The following is a 19,617-nucleotide window of genomic DNA, read 5'->3' on the forward strand; positions in this document are numbered from 1 at the left end:
TAACACGTTTTTGTTGCATACTTTCTCAACACTATACTTATACACCTTGTTTTGAAATAAAATAAAATAAATAAATATCATACACTAATTAATTTCATATAAACAACTTCAATTAAAGATCTATTGTGACAACGACAATCCAAACAGTCAACGGCAATAAAAGACTTCTTCATTCAACGATATAAAGAAAAATCGATACACAACACAGACTACACGCGAACGCTATCGGGGTATTTTTAGTAGTTGCTGAATTATCTTTTCGCTTCCGCGAAAAGAAAACCGCCTGCAGGTGCTTCTAGAATCCAGGCCGGAAGTACACAGGAGTCGCAGCTTTCGAAGACGGTCGTAAAACGCCCCGCGAGTTCCTCGATGTTTCCTTATCCCCACCCCGGTACCATCTAGGTACGTCTAGTTCCCATTCCGCCGCTAGATGAGAAAGTCTAGTAATCATATCCATGGAAAGTCTACATCATTTCGATACAAAAGTAACAACAAAAGTTAAGTCAAATTGGAATCAATATAGAAAAAAATATTACTGCCTTCCTTCTAGTACACAAATTTCATGAAATAATTCATCTGTTAGTACGGATCACGTATACAGTTTTTGGAGAATGGTTTACAGAATAGTTTAGAACAGAGAGACGTTCATAGAAGCATGCAAGCGCTCATAATATTCCTATGAGTATTGCTTATGTCGCCGCGGCCTCGTCCAGAGAGCAAGGACATTCATTGGCCACAATTCATCTGTCGCACGATGCCTAACCAATCGTAAACCGGACTGGCTCTTTACTTCCGTCGCGAAGCCACGCGTCCGACTGTCCTCCTGGTACTGTTCTTTGTGTCGCAGCAAAGGTATTACGCGTATATTATTAGCCGCATACGGCTGTGCCGCGAGTGAGCGGGTTTAAACGGCCGGTACGCGCTTGTTTCCGCGGTCAGAATCATTGGCGCATTCTCGCGCCAACAATAATCCACCACGGTTGAAACTTCTACGCTGCCACTCAGTACCACCTCTCATTTTCCCTCCCTCTCTTCGCAACCATAATAACGTTCGATCCGAGAGGTTAAGATTTCGCACTAAGAGACAAGAAACAAGGAAAAACAAATTCGTCTGTTCGGTGTGTGACATTTGGTAAGAATCTCCGTCTTTGAATTCTGTTACGTAGCCTGTGCGACACCATGGATTCCGAATGATGCGGGCAAAACGCTTCACACGGCTCGCGACTCGTCACAGTGAGCAGTCTACGTCTCTCTCTGAAAACAGCGAGCTCTGCATGACCGACCCGGTTGTTGTCGATCGTCCAGCGCGAACGGGAACGGATTTCTCGAACGCTTTAACTTCGCCTCGATACCTTCGCATATGCCTGCTCGTGGATCCTCGAGTCGACGGGTTCGATCGAAGTACGAACCGCGTGGCCGGCTCTGTAGGACTTTCACGCGAGCACAAGAAGTCGAAGTTCTCTTTCCATTAAAAACATACCACCGCGCGAGAAAACCGTGCCGCATGTGAGCATAATTCTGGCGCGGAATGAATAAAGACGGGCAACGATTCTTCGCCAGGAAGGAAAGAAGAAATATTCGACGCGCCTTCACGGAGAAAACGACTTCGCTTAGAACTGCTTCGCTACCGACTGTAGCCGCCGCGCGATATGCCGCGTACACTCTTCTCGGTACCTCGAGCTAGCTACGGAATGTCGCGCAAAATTCATGAAATTACCCGGCCTAACGGGCAACGGCCGTCATCGATCGATGCTACGATCTGGCCGGTGTCATTTCGCGAACGGACCGTCTCGATGATGCTGCCCGTTTACCCGGTACCGAATAAAAATGTTCGCGGTGAATTTTCTTAGGCTGCTTGCCGTGTGGTAGGTGGCGCGCCGGCATCCGTGCGGCGTTGTCTGCTGCTCGTTGCTGGCTCGCGAGAGTCGAGGCCTTCGGCAACTCTTATGCTGCTCGCCGTATACAGGCTGACAGTCAGTGGCGGGTTTCGAAGCTAACGGCGTTGGGAGAACTCCCTCGTACTCGGGGGCCCCGGAGTCTACGGGTTCCCCGTTTCACAGCCTCGAAACCAAAATCGAGTTGCAACCTCGGTTCGATATCGATCGTCTATACTATTTTCATAATGCTAATTGAGTTCTATTTTTTTACATTTTTTTCGTTGTTATTATTTGTGATTATTTAAAAAAAAAATAATATTTTTTATGCATGTTGTTTATGTACACTTTTATAGGCTGTTTTGTTGTAAAATATTTTATTAGCCGAGTAATATGGAAAGTCTACATTTTTTTTTTAATTTATCGATTTGAAGAGTTGCGCAGTTTGGAACACTATTAGGGAGTGTAATTTAAGTAGGAAAATTTCAGATTTTTTTCTATTTAATATTGGTATTATTCATGGAAGCGTATAATTCAATCGTATTGCTTGACAAAGTTGCTGATAAACGGCGCGAGAAGTGCGAGGTCCGCGAAATAGTTCTCGGTATCTATCGAATGGTCTAAGTCATTTTGAGTTCTTTGCGCCGGATCAAATTTTTCATCGCTCGTCAAACCATTCTCCCGTAACTTTCATCGAGCGACGTTTGACTATCGCGCACTTTCTCGCGCCAAATTATTTTTCTCATCGGTTTGAATATATACTACTGTATTGAAAATAACTTTGTCAAAAGAAATTTTTGACTCAAACACAATGCAAATAAATAGAGAATTGCCAGCAATAAAGTTACTGAAATTATATATATTTATTTATGATTTCTATTCAGATTTTTATACTCCGTAAGTATACATTTTTTCCTGTGTTAGTGAAACATGTAACATGACCTTGGTATCATTGTAGTCCGCCATTTTCCTTATCTTTTCTCTAAAAATTGCTTCAATAGTTATTCATCCAAATCGAAACAGATATTTTCGATATGAAATATCAATTATTAAATAACGTATAGAAACCAGTTGTGTAGAAGTATTGATTTCATTTTGAAACTGTGCGTTTAAACAATGGATGTCCTTTCTATGAGCTACCTAAATGGCATAAACAATCCGAGGATATTCAATATTAATTATATAATTAATTTACGTGGCGTGAATAGAACGTGTCCTTCCGTTCGTACGAAATCTTCCACCGTTTGAACGTCGACAATATTGTGCTATTCGCTTTTCGGAGTACAATGGCTTTTAAAAATAATTTATTAAATTCGAAGTCCGATCGACCGCTCGGTAAATCATCGGTACACAGGGACTGTTTTAATTTGTTCATTTTGATAAATATATCGAATCAATTTAGCTAATGGTCTAATAGATTCATATTGTTAAACGCGTGCAGCAGCAAAAAAATTATTCGAACAAACATCTAAATCATTCGGTGTCCCATCGAAAATGACAAAACTCATTGTGCACAATTTTGCATAAATTAAACACACGGTAAATACAATGGTTGCTGACAGCAACACAGGCAACCGGTAGCGTATAAAAATAAATTCCGAAACTTTCTTCGGGAACATTAAAGGTACCGACCACGCTCCCGTTATTACAATGTTACAGGCTGTAAAATAACCAGTACTCTTTAATTTACGTTCATTGAGAATCTCTTTCTTTCATGAACAATAGAAAATATTGACTCTCACGTATCATTTGCAATAATGCTGAACAAAAATATATATGACTCAATCTATAAGTTATATAATAATCATTAAAAATCAAACCAATTTTTTCTTCTCAAAAAATTAATATTAACGATACTTCTTATATTATAATCCCTTTTTATATTCATGTGTAAACGATTTCAATTTTATCTAGAGAAATACTAAAATATTCATTTATTATAGAACGTTCGCAACGAATCGCTCGAGGTAAACATGAGAACGAAGAAAGGGCCGAGTGTATGGAGGCTACGGTCCTGGGTACCGTGCCGTCGTGCTAGAGTGCAGGTGGGCCGAGGTCCAACGGAAACGGCCGAGCGCGCGCTCGGGGGAAAACCGAGCGGCGACACTCGGCGAGTACTGTTGTTAGAGTATTCAGTAATGCTTTGCATGGCCAACCAGTCGCTACTAAGCTCGTCGGTGAGAGTCGTGTCGTTCACTCGAAGTGATCGTGTGGTGTTACTCGACGGGGCAAGCGGGAGACGTTGTATACCGAGACGCGAGACATAACCAAACGGCGACAAATGAGCCAGCAGTCGTGAGTGTAATTCGTGAGACTGTGAAATAAAAAAATAAGCGAAAAAAGAACGAACAAAAGTGTACATAATATAAAACCGGAGCGCACACCGACGGTGGAGCTTCGATTTCACGTACTGTTACTTCACCGCAAACAAAAAACCATCGAGCTACACTGTGTATGGTACACAAGCGATCCAAGATGCTGTCGTCAGTGCCAGCGAAATAATAATGTGGTGCGACGTTGGTCAGGTGAGTGCAGTGCTGCGTTAAATCTCTTTCTTCGCACATCTATTTTTTTTTCTTGATTTTTTCTCTCAACAATTGTGCCCAACCTGTGTCCGCTTCGCCACTAAACGCACGGCCAGCCAAGAGAGCGTTACGTGAATTCGACACCAAACCTCGGTGGAGCGGCGGTGCGTCCGTTCCCTGTGAAAATCCAACCTCGGTTTTTTTAGTTCGGTGTTTGTTGCATCGAGGGACTCTATTGCCCTCGGTCTATTCGACGTCGTGCATACTGTACCCGGAGCCTAAGTGTTCTCAGTGTGTGCTAACAAATTTTCCTCGGACACGATCGTTAACTCTCTCGCCTCGAACAACGAAAGGGAACGGTCTTCATTCTCGTAACGCCTTGAACGGCTGCCGTCGCCTATGAATCCTAGGAATATCCACGAACATTGTCGAAACTTAACGCGAAAATTTCTTATGATTTCTTCTCAAAATGCTACACGTTGATCGACTTGGTCGATAGGATACCAATTGGTCGTGTTATCGATGAAGAATAAACCGTCCGTCGGCACAGAGACCTCAATCGGCCATCCTCAAACTGCTAAACCAAAAACTGAAAAAGGAAAAAAATTACGAAGTATGCTCGCTTCTTTTTCTGTTTTGCCAGTCATTATCAGAAGTTTCGTCAGTGTTCACGGATCTGCTTGAATCACGAGTCTCGTCATGTTCTCTGAAAACCCGAGCCCTGTTACACTCGCTAACATGATCGGTACATGAAAATCGCGGAGGTTTCACGTTGCCTATGGTGTTCCCGGTGCCGGTTAGAAAACGATATGGCGGTGCATTGACGTCGTGGCGAAGTGTCAGATTTGACGCGTGGTAACCTCGTGTTCAGTAGTTTGAATTCGAAGCGATCCCGCGTTTCCTTGGGCTTGGGGACGAGCGGCGGCGGGCGGGTTGACGGGGCGGGGGGCGGGGTGGAGAGGTGACGGCAGGCGGTAGAGCGGAGCAGGAGGTGGCCGCGGAGGTAGGAGGTTGGCGACGGCGGAGAAGGAGAGGAGGTAGTAGGACGGTGGCCGCGGCTGGATGGCGTAGATGGTGAGGCCGAGGGGGCGATCGAGGTGGCTGTGGTAACGACGGCGGGTCGTGGGTCGTCAGTTAGAGGGGGGAGAGCAAAAGAGAGCGAGATAGATAGAAAGAAACCTCTACAGAAGGAATGAGAGAATGATAGAAAGAGCGAGCGAGCGAGCGTGAGCTTGGTGCGCGAGAGACGGACGGAGAGAGGGAGAGGCGTACGTGTAAGAGATGAGAAACAGAGGAAGAAGGATCGACCGAGAGAGCGAGTGAGAGAGAGACAGAGAAAGGTGACCGGAGGCTTCGAGGCTGCCTCTTCTTTACTTGGCCAGCGCTGTGGAGGAAACCTAGCTTCGCTACGGTGCTCCGCGCGAGGAGAACGGTACGGTGGAGAGTTCGCTAAGTGACGGGGAGGGGGCACGGTTATGACCAACCACCGAGGGGGCAACGTCGTCATGGTTACCGCGACGACAACAACCCGCCTGTTCCAAGGGATGTTTTTAAAAGCATATATTTGCTTTTTGTTCCTTTTTTCCTTGACGATCGCGTGGTCGCGATAGGAACGATTTCTCGTTTTTTTTGCTTTCTTTACTCCGCTCTTTCTTCTGCCCCTAAATGTGTAACATTCGATGGTCCGCTTCTTCAGGGTTGAACTGTTGACGACGGTCGACTCCTCTTTTATATAAATCGGACAGGAAGGAAAAATTTGTTGTGATATCAGGTATTGATGAAATTTCGAAAATTCGTGCTTCACTTCAGGAATATCACCCGCGCTATTTTAGGGTCGGATGAAAATCTCTTGGCGGAGAGGATCACGCGGTATTCCAGCTTTAGGACACCGAAACGATGGAATCCTTCGTTTATCGAAACCGGCGGAATATTTGAAATCGTTATGCTGGTGAAACATTGACTTAGAGTCGTCTGAAATCTCCGTGCTCTTGCGTCAGAGCTGTATAAAGTCGACGGTGTCGGAGTCGATACAGAGGGCAACGCAAATATTTCAAATTATTCGTTTCTTGTATGCAATCCCATGTGCGATGTACACTTGAAAAATTTCGGCAGTGTCGTTGAATTGTCAACGTTCCGACGGTGTGATGTTGAATTTTGTTTAATGTAGATTTAAAATTTATTTTCTAGTTTTTTGATAGAAGGACAGGTGATTTTGTATCTGGTGCACAAGAAATTTACATAGCTTTTTAGGAGATAATGATAACTGAAAGGTGATAGTTGGATAGTCGAGCGATAGCATCCGTCGGATCGTTGCAGCGAGTATCTTGTTTATCTCTTTTAAAGTTTTTATTAGTTTTTCGAATTGTTATCAACTATTTTCCTTTTCCTAATAACTGGCATTTGTACAATCTTCGATTGTCCATATAACACGAAACAGAATCTTCTTTCCCAGTGACAGGTTAAAAGTGGCATATTTCCTTCCGAAATGTTTCACTGATCGATGTTATAAAAGAAACTGTGATAACATTGTTTAATCCTGGCAAACGACCATTTGTTTTTTAACAGGAAAATGTGATATTGTTATTTTTCTCCTTCTCTATCTGCATCGAAACTTTAGCAACATACGTTCCGTTTCTAACAGTTTCAGTGAACTTAAGGTTTTACAATTTAACTACGTAAAGTGTATTGAAAATTTTCAATTATAAAATGTCAGTGAATTTCGCGAAAAGAAAATTGTAGACAAAATTGAATATTTACTTAATCCCAGTATCATACAATTTTTCTTCAAATGAATAAACGTCGGAAGGCGATTTATGTTAAAAAGTTTGTTTAATTTCTCCGTTGATGTATACTTACTATTTCTATTTCTTCAGCGCAGTGGCAAAAAATAGCTTAGCGTGATGTGGCAATCTCTTATAAAAATCTTCTAAGTTTTCTTCACACTGCATTATACTGTTCTCACTTATCAAATTGCATTTTTTGACATTCAAATTTTGTCAGCACTCTCATACTAAAACCAACCATTTTAACTCAAAAGATATCCCATGTAAATCACATTTTTTATTAATTCTATTGTTTATCAAAACAGTATCCCAAAAACGACTATATCATCCCCTGAACCGTTAGTTAATCAACATACATATAATTCTGTGGATGTTTTCCAATAGCATCTACTATAGTTTACCCAGGAAACGTCCAACTACGTCAAAATTAGCAAGAGAACGATATCATCAAACAGGGGTATGGATTATTAGGAATAAAGATCCGCGAGGTAGAATGTATTTAAAGGACCGTTTTCCATCGAGGGTCAGGACAAAAACTCGTTACGATGACCGAACAGCGTATGACGCGGATACCGACAGTATAAAGCGAGTCTGAGTTTCCCCCGTCGCCCTCCTTCCTTCGTCTGTCCTCTGCCTCCTCTTTCTCCTCCTCTTGGCCGTCGTCGTCCTCCTGCGGCGCATCGAGCCGCTCACCCACCATCACGGGTCATTAACGAGAGAGTTATCGACGCGCGATCTGTCAATAGGCTTCTCCCATTCATAAATTCGCCCGGCGTGTGCGGCCGCATAGTTTTGCCGCGAAAACCACGTGGCGGTGGCGGCGATCGCGGTGGCGCGCAATGTCCTTTTCGCCGTTGCACCGCAACGAGCCGAGGCTCTACTACGTGATTTACGGGCCGCGTCCCCGTTTTAAATGCATGCGGAGCAACTGTGCCGTCGCGTATGCCCCTTTCCCTTGGTCCCGCGCGCAACGTGATGCCTCCGCCGCCTCCCTGCGTCTCCGTGTACGTGCACACGTGTATTTCGTGTACACATGGACCACAACGCGCGACCAGCGTGGGAGTCGAATGCCTTCGGAGAACCCGGTCGCACGCGGCACCGCGGCATCTCTCGGCCCCTGTGAACGCGACCCAAAGTTTGCCAGGCTTTCGTCCTTGGCCGTGGATGCATCCAGGATAATCGACGCGAAGTTTCAGCCGATTCTTGAGGATGATGTCCCATTGGTCTTCTAGGGCTAATGTTTGGATACTATGTTCTAAAGATTCGGTTCATGATGGGATTCTTTGCGTTCTAAATATTTTGGGTACTATGAATCACTTGGTTCCTTTAAGTTGATGCATCCGACCAATTGAAATACAGAACTTACTATTATCTACTGTAATTAGAAATCGGGATCCTGAGTCTGATACTTTTCAAGGAAATGAATTTCGATGGAATTGTTCCCGGAAAGCCTTATAGTAACTACTTAACAACAATACATGTTACTTTATCTTTAGTAAAATTATCTAAGGATTAATAGCGGAGACGTAAGTTAATCATGTTAAGAATTTGAGACTCAAAGTTCCTATATGCGTGTTGTAGCTATTTGGAAAGAGTTGAAACTTTAAAGTAGATTCTCATATTTCCTTTCCATTAAATGTTTAGTGCTGGACTGAAAAATCAATTCAAGAATTTATTCAGTGAGCACATTTTCCGCGTAAGTAAGTACGCAAACAATTGGGAAAATTGTTTTCGCGTTACATGAAAATTTTCAAATGCCCGACCCCGATCAAACAGGGACGTTTTGAAAGACAACAACAACGTTTTGGTGTATTCAAATAGTAACGGTATGGGTATCCAGTGTTTCACGAGACATTTGTAAACTGGACTGTCCGTCCCGCACGCGTATCCGACCTACACCACTGTTCGGCGTTTGCTGATAACATCGGTGAATCACGAATTACGAATGTTACGCCGTGTCTGGCAACTCCCACTGTCCCCCTTCGATGCAAAGACACCGACGAAGCACGTGGTGGCGGTCGGTACACGCGCATGCAACCTCGCATTGCACTCTGCACCGTTTTGTTTACGTTACCGCCCCACCCCGGGCTAGTCGCGATTGAAAAATTCGTGGCGGCCGCCTCGTGTCATCGTAATTCGCGCACCACACGTATTCCAACGTAACGCTCCGAATGGTTCCGACTCCTATCGTTCACCGATTGATAGCCGCCGGACAGATTCGAATCTCAAACAAAAATAAAGCTAAACTTGATCCAGTTTCGGCGTCCTTGGTCTCTCGTTTAAAAAAGAAATCACCAACGATTGATGATTCAGTCTTTAAATAGTTTTGAACATTTTTCGTGAATATCAAACATTTTTCGAACATTTAGTATTTTTGGGTATATGTTTCTTGGAAATAAACACCTAACAGTAGAAATCTCAAATCATACCCAACACATTGCATTACTGCATCTGACTATAAGTATCACCGTTCGTTTAAACATGAATGTTTAAACGTTCATTTTTGCAATTTATCTCCATTCAACGTGTTGAAGAAAGAAATAAACGACTATACTATGACGCGAAATACGGCACGTTTAGTTTTTCGTTGATAATTGCGTGGGGATTGTGAACGTTGCAACATCTACTCAGTTGAGTATGTCCCATAATTTGCAAAACGTACTTATCGTGGCTGTACGTTGTACTCGGTTATAAGTAACATTGTTGTTCAATGCGCGACTCTACATTTCAGTAACTTTGCGCTTCTTCCCGCTCGTTACTTTGAAACTGCTGAAACGTTTTCAACGAAGGGCAAACACACAATAAAGTCATGATAAATGTATGGAGCGATACACGACTCCTTCGCTAAACCTTCCACGATTCATTCATCGGTGAAGTTTCATCGTTTTCCATGCTATTGTATGTTACAAGTGGAAAGCTTCTGACGTAGAGAGTGACTCATGGAAAATTTAGGAGACTATTTCTAAGTATTGAAACAGATAGTTGCGTCTTGCATGTCATAACAACGTATTATCTTTAGAAAGAAAGGCAAGAGTCTCAGCGGGTAGTATCCAACGTCGATGGAATCCGTCCACGTGCCATTAATAGTGCCATTCACATTGAATAGTTGACCGCCATTCACGAAAAGTAACCGTTACCCTTACCCTGGGCGGCCTTTGTGTGTATGCATCGATTCGGCTTCTCCACGCAACAAGACGTATCGATAACCGTCGTTCTATTCGAGTGCAAGCTCGAGTTTAGTATTCTTTGCGGTAGGTTAAGGTTAGAAAACACCGGCGAGACATGAGGTTTGTTTGTTAGTGCTTTTCTATCCGTTATTCCGAAACAAACAAACAAAATTCAGGTTCACTGTATTATAATGCTTTTGTAATTACGAGGAGAGTGTATCGGGACATCAAATTGACTTCAGTATTTGTTGAACTTTTGCTCCAATCATGCTCTGATAATTGGAGACAGAAATGGTCCAAATATCAGCAGCAAGATTTTTCAGGTATTATACATTAGAAATGATTTTTACTTCTATTCAATGTTTGCAATCATATTATTCGAGAAATTTGTAAAATGATTCATTTGCGTATGAACTTTGTTCGTGAGAGCCATTTTTGCATCTCTCTAGACTTTGAATCATTTTCGAATTAATGAGGCAATTTTCATTCTTTAGTCTTCTTTCCTGAAAAGCAAGGCTACAAGAGAGAAATCGGCGGATGATGGGTCAATGGCCTAGAAAAATGCCGTGCCCTCTTTAGGCGCTTGCTACCTTGGTATATAATGAAACAGGAATAATGGCACCTGTCTGGCTGCCGCACGTTGCGGTTTCCTCATAGAATCCTCGCTGTACACCTCATGCGAGAGCAGGTGTCGGCCTTCGTGACACTCGACCCTTGTTTCGCCGTCGGCAAAACGATCTGACTCCACATTTATATCGAACGGTTTCTACCCCGCTGCTACATGGCCTTGAACCCTTAATCCTTCGCATAACCCCATTCTAGTCTACGCGATCCTTTTCAATTTTCCAGAGCCCTTATGTTGTACTTCTATTAGTGCGCACGGGGACTGGCTTTGTTTACCGATGACCGAAATAATATCATCGGCTCGTGCCGTGCTTATTGTTTTGCGGCTGAATGAGGCTGCCGGTAGCTTTCCACGTTCCTGTGGTCGGAAATGATTGTTTTTAATATTGATGAAGTTGTACATCGATTCGAATTTTAGATCGTCTGATGTGATCCATTCTCAGCGTTTTTCAATAACGCCTTGCAGGATAAGCGCATTAAGTTAGAGTAAAACAAATGAATTAAGTTTCAGAATACAAGATTTACACACGGTTACAAATCTACATTTTAGTTATTAAATCAATTATTTTCAGTACAATTCGTATTTTATATATACTCCACTTCGCTCCAATCCGAAATTATCCTTAAGACCTTGAATCTCAGTGCCCTCCCACTACTGAATGATTCTTGTTTCTCCGCACGGAAACTCGTTCAGTTTCCATTTTTTCCCGCCGATCAGTGGTAACAGGTCACCGTTCCCGCACGCATTAAGCAGACAACCCAGCTCCCCGTGACATTGGCAGTCGGTACAGTTACGAACGCGCATTCTCACGCAAAATGGTCGGTACGTGTCGACGAAACAATACGGGACCGTTTACGACACGCGACCAGCGAAACGGGTTCCCCGTGGCCTATAACAAATGCGCGTTATCGTTGTTGGCAATGCGCTTCGACCATGCGCTCTCTCTCTCTCTCTCTCTCTCTCTCTCTCTCTCTCTCTCTCTCTCTCTCTCTCTCTCTCTCTCTCTCTCTCTCTCTCTCTCTCTCTCTCCGACCGCTACAGCGTCCGGCGCAACATCCACGATTACGTTGTAATAATGCATGGTCGCTGGGGGTTTACGCGGTAGGTGACGTGTCGCGAGGAGTAACGCGACGGAGGAAGCAACAGCTGACACGATATCGACGTGAACGAGAACAGTTTATGTACTTTCTACCGCTTTGCCGGAGTGAAGGGTGAGAGAGGGTGAGCCAGAGAGAGAGAGAGAGAGGTGGAAGTGAAAGAAAGAGAAAAGCGATGATCCACGTGTATGCGTGAGAGGTTCTCGCTTTACACTGTGGCAGCCCGTTCGTACCTATATAACAAGCAAAGTACGATGTAAACACACGTGGATGAACGAGGGAGAGGGATAGAGATTTAGAGGTGGGAAAAGGAGAGAGACGAACGATATACAAGTCGTCAGAGTTTGCGTCGCTGCATTGTGACTCTTCTCTACCACCAGCGAATCTCCCTCTAACTGTGTACGATCTCCTCCTTTCCCTACCCATCGCCTCCTTCCGACCATCCCTTTGGACCACCAGCGGATCGTTGTGCACTTTCGCTTTACCTCTCGTCGGCCTTGTGATACGCTTTTGTCTTCGTCGTCGTTTCCATTCCGCAGCTCAGTCGATTTCGGTCGGGCGATGGTAAGCGTAGGCCATCCGACGTGGGCTGGCGCCTGAGTGCAGCGTTCCTCTTATGTCGAAAACTTGCAGTCGAGCTAAAAGTATAATCCTCTAACGAATAGTGTATCGATAACATCGGATGTCTAAGAAATCGAACTTGGTACTCTATATTCTGATATACAAGAGCGGTTGCTATCAATACCGCGTTCCCTTTCCACGCAAAGAAAACCGAGATTCCCCGACTCTCACTTGAACTTCTGACGGTAGTCAGTGTAAGAAACAAACACGACAGGTTCTCTCTGTTCGGGCACACGGAAAGTTCTGGTAGTGTAAGTACGTGGTACGGGCGACCGCGGTTGCCTAGACAGGCGTCGGTTGAACTCGAGTATACAACAGGCACATGAGAGAGCGTGTGTACGACGAGGCCGCCGCCTGTGAATGAAGTCTATTTGCGTACGACAATAACAGGTGACACTCTCTACGATTGTTTACCTTCCCTATCGGCAAAAAGCCGAACATGGAAAGCCCCGAGCGGGGGTGCGGGCAGGTGGGCCGGCCCGGGCGGTTCGCCGGGGACCGGTGTGCGAGCGGATCGTCCCGTAGAGCGTAAAAGAGCGAGCGAGAGAGAGAGAGAGAGAGAGAGAGAGAGAGAGAGAGAGAGAGAGAGAGAGAGAGAGAGAGAGAGAGTCGCGGCAGGAACCACGTGGATGCCGTATTTTAAAAGAATGCCACACGGAGCAGTTGGTCGCGTACCACGTTTGAATGTGGCATGTGTGCCGCCGCGCGGAGCGGGACGACAGACGACGGTGTATGATCGACTCTGAAAACGGGTCGTTGTACCGTCGCGCGAGACACGTAATGTTGCACGTGAGGTATTCTCGCGGACGTTGATGACGCGTTACACGCGAATGGGTCTCATCGTTTTAAACGTTCTCATTGTTGTGTGACCGACGCTCGGTCTCGACGACTACCGGCAACCGATGACAACTTGAACGCGTTCTCACTCGAGAATGGCAGCTCTGTTTTACAACTCTCTACGCCCCCTTTCGCGGCTCCGTAAGACCCAAGCAGTTTCTCCCGTTCCACAGTAATGGCACGCGTTACCGGGACAAGCGGCGTGTGCTGCGGACACCGCATGGACCTACCGGTATACACAACGCGCACGTTTCCTTTGCGGAGCTGTGGGTTCACAAACACATCCGTGCGATTTACGAGTCCCTTGGTCAGCGGCTCTCCTTCTCCTCCTTTTGTCTCTTTCTCTTTCTCGCTCGAACGCGCGCACACAGACGCGCGAGGGATGTGCGAACGTCCCCCAAGCGAAGAAATGCTCGGACGGATCTCCGAAGATCACGTGCTGCGCATAACTTACATTCCCACCACTCCTTTCGGTAGCACGTGCTTCCACGGTTCTCTGTCTCTTCCTCTCTCTGTCTCTCTCCCCCCGTGTATATATATACACGTCTCTCTATCGGCTCGTATCTCTGTCTCACTTTTAAGCGTACTTGTCCCCTCTCGCAACCCCCCTTCCTCCACCCCCAGCGTCGCGTTTGATTCCGCGATTCGATTCAATCGAATGGTGTACAATCTTAGTCAGTCGCCTCCCGCGACGCCGCACCGACGGACTTGGTCGTCATGCTCCCATGGAACTTAACCGAGCATCGAGCGTACTCTCCGTCCACGAACTGATCGTTTGGATTTTCGATTGACATTTTATTTCGTTTGCTATGTACTCAAATGGTGGGGAGTTATTTGAAGTTCAATTTAGTTGAAGCATGGTTGACACTAACATTTATCTTATAAAGGTTTTGTTTGAACTGTACCATTCTGAATATTATGCCAGGTTAGAGTTTCTTTTCAACAGAGTACTGAGTTTGAAGACCAATTTTGTACCTTTGTCCCGCTTCTACTGTACGTTCACTCATTTGTGAACATCTTTTATATCTTACATAAGTACATTCTGCATTATTTCTTCTTATACCTATTAGCGTGACGTTGAAAAGGACAAATATTCTATTTTCCCTAAATTTGTAGCAGGTTTCACAGTTCGAAGTGTCCGCGAGTTCCAAACCTTGCAGAGCTAAGCGAAGACGCATCAGTAACCTAACTTGACTCGACGTTGGTCACTTTCGCGTGACAAATAGATCGCCACGTGGTTCAAGTTATCCCTCGTTTCCCCCTGCATATCCCTCCGGCCAGCTTGCCCCTCGTCGATCCGGCCAACTGTAAATTCACGCGCCTACACACAGGTGGCACCGCCCTCTTGTCAGTGCACGTACGAACAGGAACGAGTACCCCTTCAGGGATATAGTTATGCTGTACATACAAACTACGGAAGAAGGGTGGGGGCGATAGCACAGGTGAGGTAGAGACGGAGGAGAGAAGGGGGCGTCTGTTTATCATATGTAAATTTGCGGTAGCCGCGTGGGTGCAACGGAGATGGTAAAAAGAGACCGCACCGGACGGAGATACGAACTCTCCATTCAGTAGTAAATGCATTCCAGCGGTGGTCCTCGTGCCGCCAACAAGCTTCGCGTCTCCGTGCTTCCCGTGCTCCACTGCTCGTGCTTCCTATCCTTTTCTACCAGTGAAATTTGATTTGAGAGTGAATTAATGAAGAAACTGGTGTAATATTGAAAAGAGTTATATTTCGTTACTGATTAGAAATAATAATATGATTCGGAAAATTAGATCATTATAGTTTGTATCTTGAAAAAAACAATCCAAACAGTAATATTCATAATAGCTATATGGCTCACTTCAAACATTTAAATGTCATTAGTCTAGAATGATCGTGGTTGCGGTGGACAGCCATTGTGACCAACATCGTTTGAAAAGCAGACTCTATAGTCCTGAATTATTGGAACGAGCGTGAACGTATACAATATACTATAGTCGCCAGAAATATGGAGTACCTAATATTCATTCCTAGTGTGTTTCGTAAACGCGTTTATCTAAGGTTGCACGGGCAGCAGGATCCGAAAACAACCTCACGCGTCGTAACACATACAACTGGGATCCCTATCGCGTGCGAAAGGCCAGCCGCATGCGATAGTTCACGCACTCTCTTACAGGTGGCAGCACAGTACGGTCATAGTTACTGACACACGATGGCATGTACGTTCATAGGGTCCAAGCACAACCTTAGCACTGCTAGCTCTTGTCTCACACGTAAATACCCGGATACTTACGCAAGAATTCTTCTCGCACACGACTCACGCGCTCGCGCTCTCTTTTCGTCTCACGGCGCGTGTACGCTTATCTAGTTTTCCCCTCTCCCCTTGTCCATCCGCGGATCTCTTGAGTTTAATAAGAGACGTCTCAAAAGTCTAGCGCAACTTCAACCGACCCGCATGAAATGTTCGCCGTTATCCTCAATGGACTAGGGCCGGGAAAGCGTAATATAATTGTCCGAGAATAATTCTAGTAACAGACGCCAGGACTAACGCGTAAGCGTCGAAATTGCCTGTCCAAAAAGAACGTTGAAAATTTCTCCGAAGCAACATTCATGGAACATTCCGTCCGGACCGAGCCTCGTGCGGCTTCTGCCGCGAGAGACAAAATGTAATCACGTGTATTGCTCGCCGTTCCCACCCACACGAGGAACGCCTTATCGCGTAACGAGGCTACGTCCACGCAGTTGCGCCGGGGCGTACTGGTGGGAGACTATCACCGACAACGTGCTTTCAACTGTGACTCGAGGTTACGCAATCAGGCTTTCCACTTCGTCGTCGACGTTGCCGACTGTGCGTCGACGTCGCCGCCGTCGCCGTCGCCAGTGTCGTTTTCGAAAGGACGACCGATTCCGTCTTTCACAGGTCACACTCTCCGTTCGATAGCGCTCGACGAATTGTGGGCATCGATCTCTGCGAGGAAACCTGCTGCTGCTGCTGCTGCTGCTGTTGCTGCTACTACTGCTGCTGCTGCTGCTGCTGCTGCTGCTGCCGTGTGGAACGGTCTTTTTTCGAAGTTCAAGTAGCGTGAGCAACGCGGCGTGGTATGAAGAGGAGGGGGAGGGTACGAGGAAATTGTGATTACGTAATACTGGCTGACGTGTGCGAGCTGTTCGAGATTTTTGACGTAAAGGACATGGATGGAAGAAAACATCGGTTAAAATTCGAATAGAACTCCCTGAAGCTATAGAAATATTTTCGAAAAGAATAATTTAAAAAACATTACGTTAAAACTATTATTAATTAAATAATATTTTTTTAAAGATCTGACGCTATAATTGATATATGAAAAATGTTTGTACCACGGAAACAGTATTTTACAAGTGTTGTTAAATAACAGATAAAACTGTCTACATCCATGTGCTCGCGTTTACGCGATCATCACTGTCTTTTTTTCTCGCGTCACGTCACCCAGGAAGAAAATGCAATGAAATTGCATAATCCTCTCGCGAGCGGACGCTACTTCCCTTCACTGCCAACGATTTATCTCGCTCGGCGGATGCCGTTTGCCCGATTTTATTCCCTTTAGCGAAACAACCCGCCAATTACTACTCGCTCGCGGTGGCGCTCTTCAATCGCTCGAACGGAGGAGCGAGTGTGTGCCGCATTTAGTACCCGGTCGAAAAATTACTCCCACCCCAGGGTCTCGGTGAACGTAAAATCATCAAAATACGTTCATCCACCTTGAAAATGACCAGACATTCTCCCTCGGTACCTGAAACTCATAGTATCTCCCGAAATTGTTCAGCGTTATTTTCGCTGATCTCCCTCCTGCCCACGGCCTCACCCCCGCCGCTCCACCCCTCCCCTCGCTCACGGTCCAAAAAAGGCACCCCACCACCTCGCCACCCCAGAGTCAGTGTCCTTTAAGTAAGTTAGACGCCTGCGCAAATCGACGGTGCAAATTCTCGACTGGCAATGGCGAGGGTGGTAGGTGGTGGTGGTTCGGACGGAACGTGGTGGGGACGGATGGTGGCAGAAGGGTGTAGATAGCTGTGTGCGCGCCGCGTGGGCGGATGGGTGGAGGGTTAATAGGACGTTGGCGCCACGACGGCGGCTGCGAGAAGCGTGGCCACGTGCGCTCGCTATCGAACGGACGCCATCCCCAATCTGCCCGACCACCCATCCACCCCTTCTCTGCTTCTGTCTCTTTCTCTCACTCCCGCTCACTACTTCCCCCTTATCTGTCAACCCTCTGTACCCTTCCCCTCGCGTCCACTCAACTGCCGTTGCCCCCATCGCTTCGCCTCCCCCCTTTTCGTCCCCCTTACCACCACGCCCCTAACTCTTATACACGACGTACCGAACTATGGCTACGTATATACGTACATATATACGTATATACTGGTGTATATATGTGCATATATGTATGTATATATGATATATGTACGTGTAACTGCACATATGTACATACGTTACGAGCTATATGTACAAGGATACAGAATCGTGGTGTACGCTGCATGCACGGTTCACGAACGGCAATATGGCCGTGTGTGTGGGCGTGTATGTGCGCGCCCACCGTACGACTCGGCTGTACAGCTGTATTTCAGAATGAGCTGGATATATCGCACGAGAGAAGTCGCTGAACATGAAGTATACAGTTTATGCCATTACCGACGCTTCAACGAATTTCAGGCTCTTTTCAGACAACAGGATAATCTGATAGAAAGGTCGCCGGCGGGAGACGTTGATGCGACCTCTGTGTGGATGTAGTATTGTGTTTTCGAATTTTTCGACGGACTGAACAACCGCGACATCGGTTTTGAATCGTCTCCGAATCGTGGATTTATCAACGAACAATGTAGTTTACTTTGTAGCTCGATTCACAGCTTCAAATCACATCAAATTTATTTTTGTTGCTTCTGATATCTGTCTGGGGTTGGATGTTCAATAAAGGAGTCGCACGTTTAGCTTATGCCTTAATAGTATTGACTGCTTTGCGATATTTCATAGATCTTATGAAATAAGCAGAATTCTTCACCTTGTAGTTTCTCGACGATTAAAAGTGAGTATTTTTTCAATTTCGCGGACACCTTTCTCTCAAAATTTTTTACAATGAAATCCTTGGCAACTATCAGTCGCGCGCCAAAAGAATTTTCAAGGTGTACCAATCGCTCGGATACGTGCGTGTACGCGTCACATCCTTCCAAACCAGTTTCACACGGACGTAACTGATACCTTCTTCTTCCTTGTGGATCGGCCGATATCGTTCTCCTCTTTCTCATTTTCCCTTCCACGTCGCCAACTCTCTCACCCTGTCCCTTTCTCGCTGCCTGTGTCACGCCAGCAATACAGCAGCTCTCGCATTCTAAGCCGATTTTCGAAGTTTCAATTCGGGAAAATTATTCTGACGTTAACTTCCTTATTTCGAGTTAGGAGAAAAAGCTGGACATAACTTAAATATCTTTGAACATACTACACGATTATTCCATTTTGCTTCTTAGTTGATTTGAAAAAAAAAAACTTCTTTTTTTTTGATTTGAAAAAAAAAACTGTAAAGAGAAACATCAGTCAACTATAGGTGCAGACATATTTTTAAAGATGCTCTAGATAAGGGGGACCATGTAAACAGAAAACAAAATGCATCCGGGGATGTTTCTTGACAGCCAAAACTGGCCAGTAACGAGTGGTAGCCTCGCGGTTATTTGCTTAATGGCGCTTACTGTTGGATTCACCGCGACTAGAGGCGGTCCCTCTAATTGCTGACATGATCCCTACGCTCACCGGTAATAATTACCCTCGAGGCACCGCCATTCATGCGGTCACCGTCGTATTTCTCCTGCCTAAAATCACTTAAATTAGTACGTTGACAAGAAAACCCATTCACCAGCCGCAGAGTGAATAAGTTCTTGTACGCGATGTAGTTAAAAGCGTGTACATTCGCGTACTTTTACATTTACGACATTGAAAGCGTGTCTAGCCCGTTCAGTCACTGTTATGAGACATATTCAGACAGGAAGTGGCAACTTTCCCCCAAAAGAGTTTTTAACGAGACCTGTGCCGATTTCGCTATACAGCCAAACGGAGCTTCTACGAAACACGTCGCACGCGTT

General features: G+C 45.4%; 1 protein-coding gene across 2 annotated transcripts in view; it reads left to right on the forward strand.

Annotated features, from left to right (window-relative positions):
• Window positions 1-795: 795 nt before the first annotated feature.
• The window catches only part of tara (SERTA domain-containing protein 2 taranis), a 44,883-nt gene continuing 26,061 nt past the window's right edge, over window positions 796-19,617 (forward strand). For both annotated transcript variants that reach the window (XR_004234931.2, XM_031975683.2), the window contains exons 1-2: window positions 796-1,132; window positions 3,818-4,399. Coding sequence is in view for 1 of the 2 variants with exons in the window: in XM_031975683.2 (XP_031831543.1) it covers window positions 4,379-4,399 (21 nt within the window). In the remaining variant the exon portion in view is untranslated. The remainder of the gene's footprint in view (window positions 1,133-3,817; window positions 4,400-19,617) is intronic.

The sequence above is a fragment of the Nomia melanderi genome, chromosome 8 (genome assembly GCF_051020985.1).
Source record: "Nomia melanderi isolate GNS246 chromosome 8, iyNomMela1, whole genome shotgun sequence".
In the NCBI taxonomy this organism is placed as follows: domain Eukaryota; kingdom Metazoa; phylum Arthropoda; class Insecta; order Hymenoptera; family Halictidae; genus Nomia; species Nomia melanderi.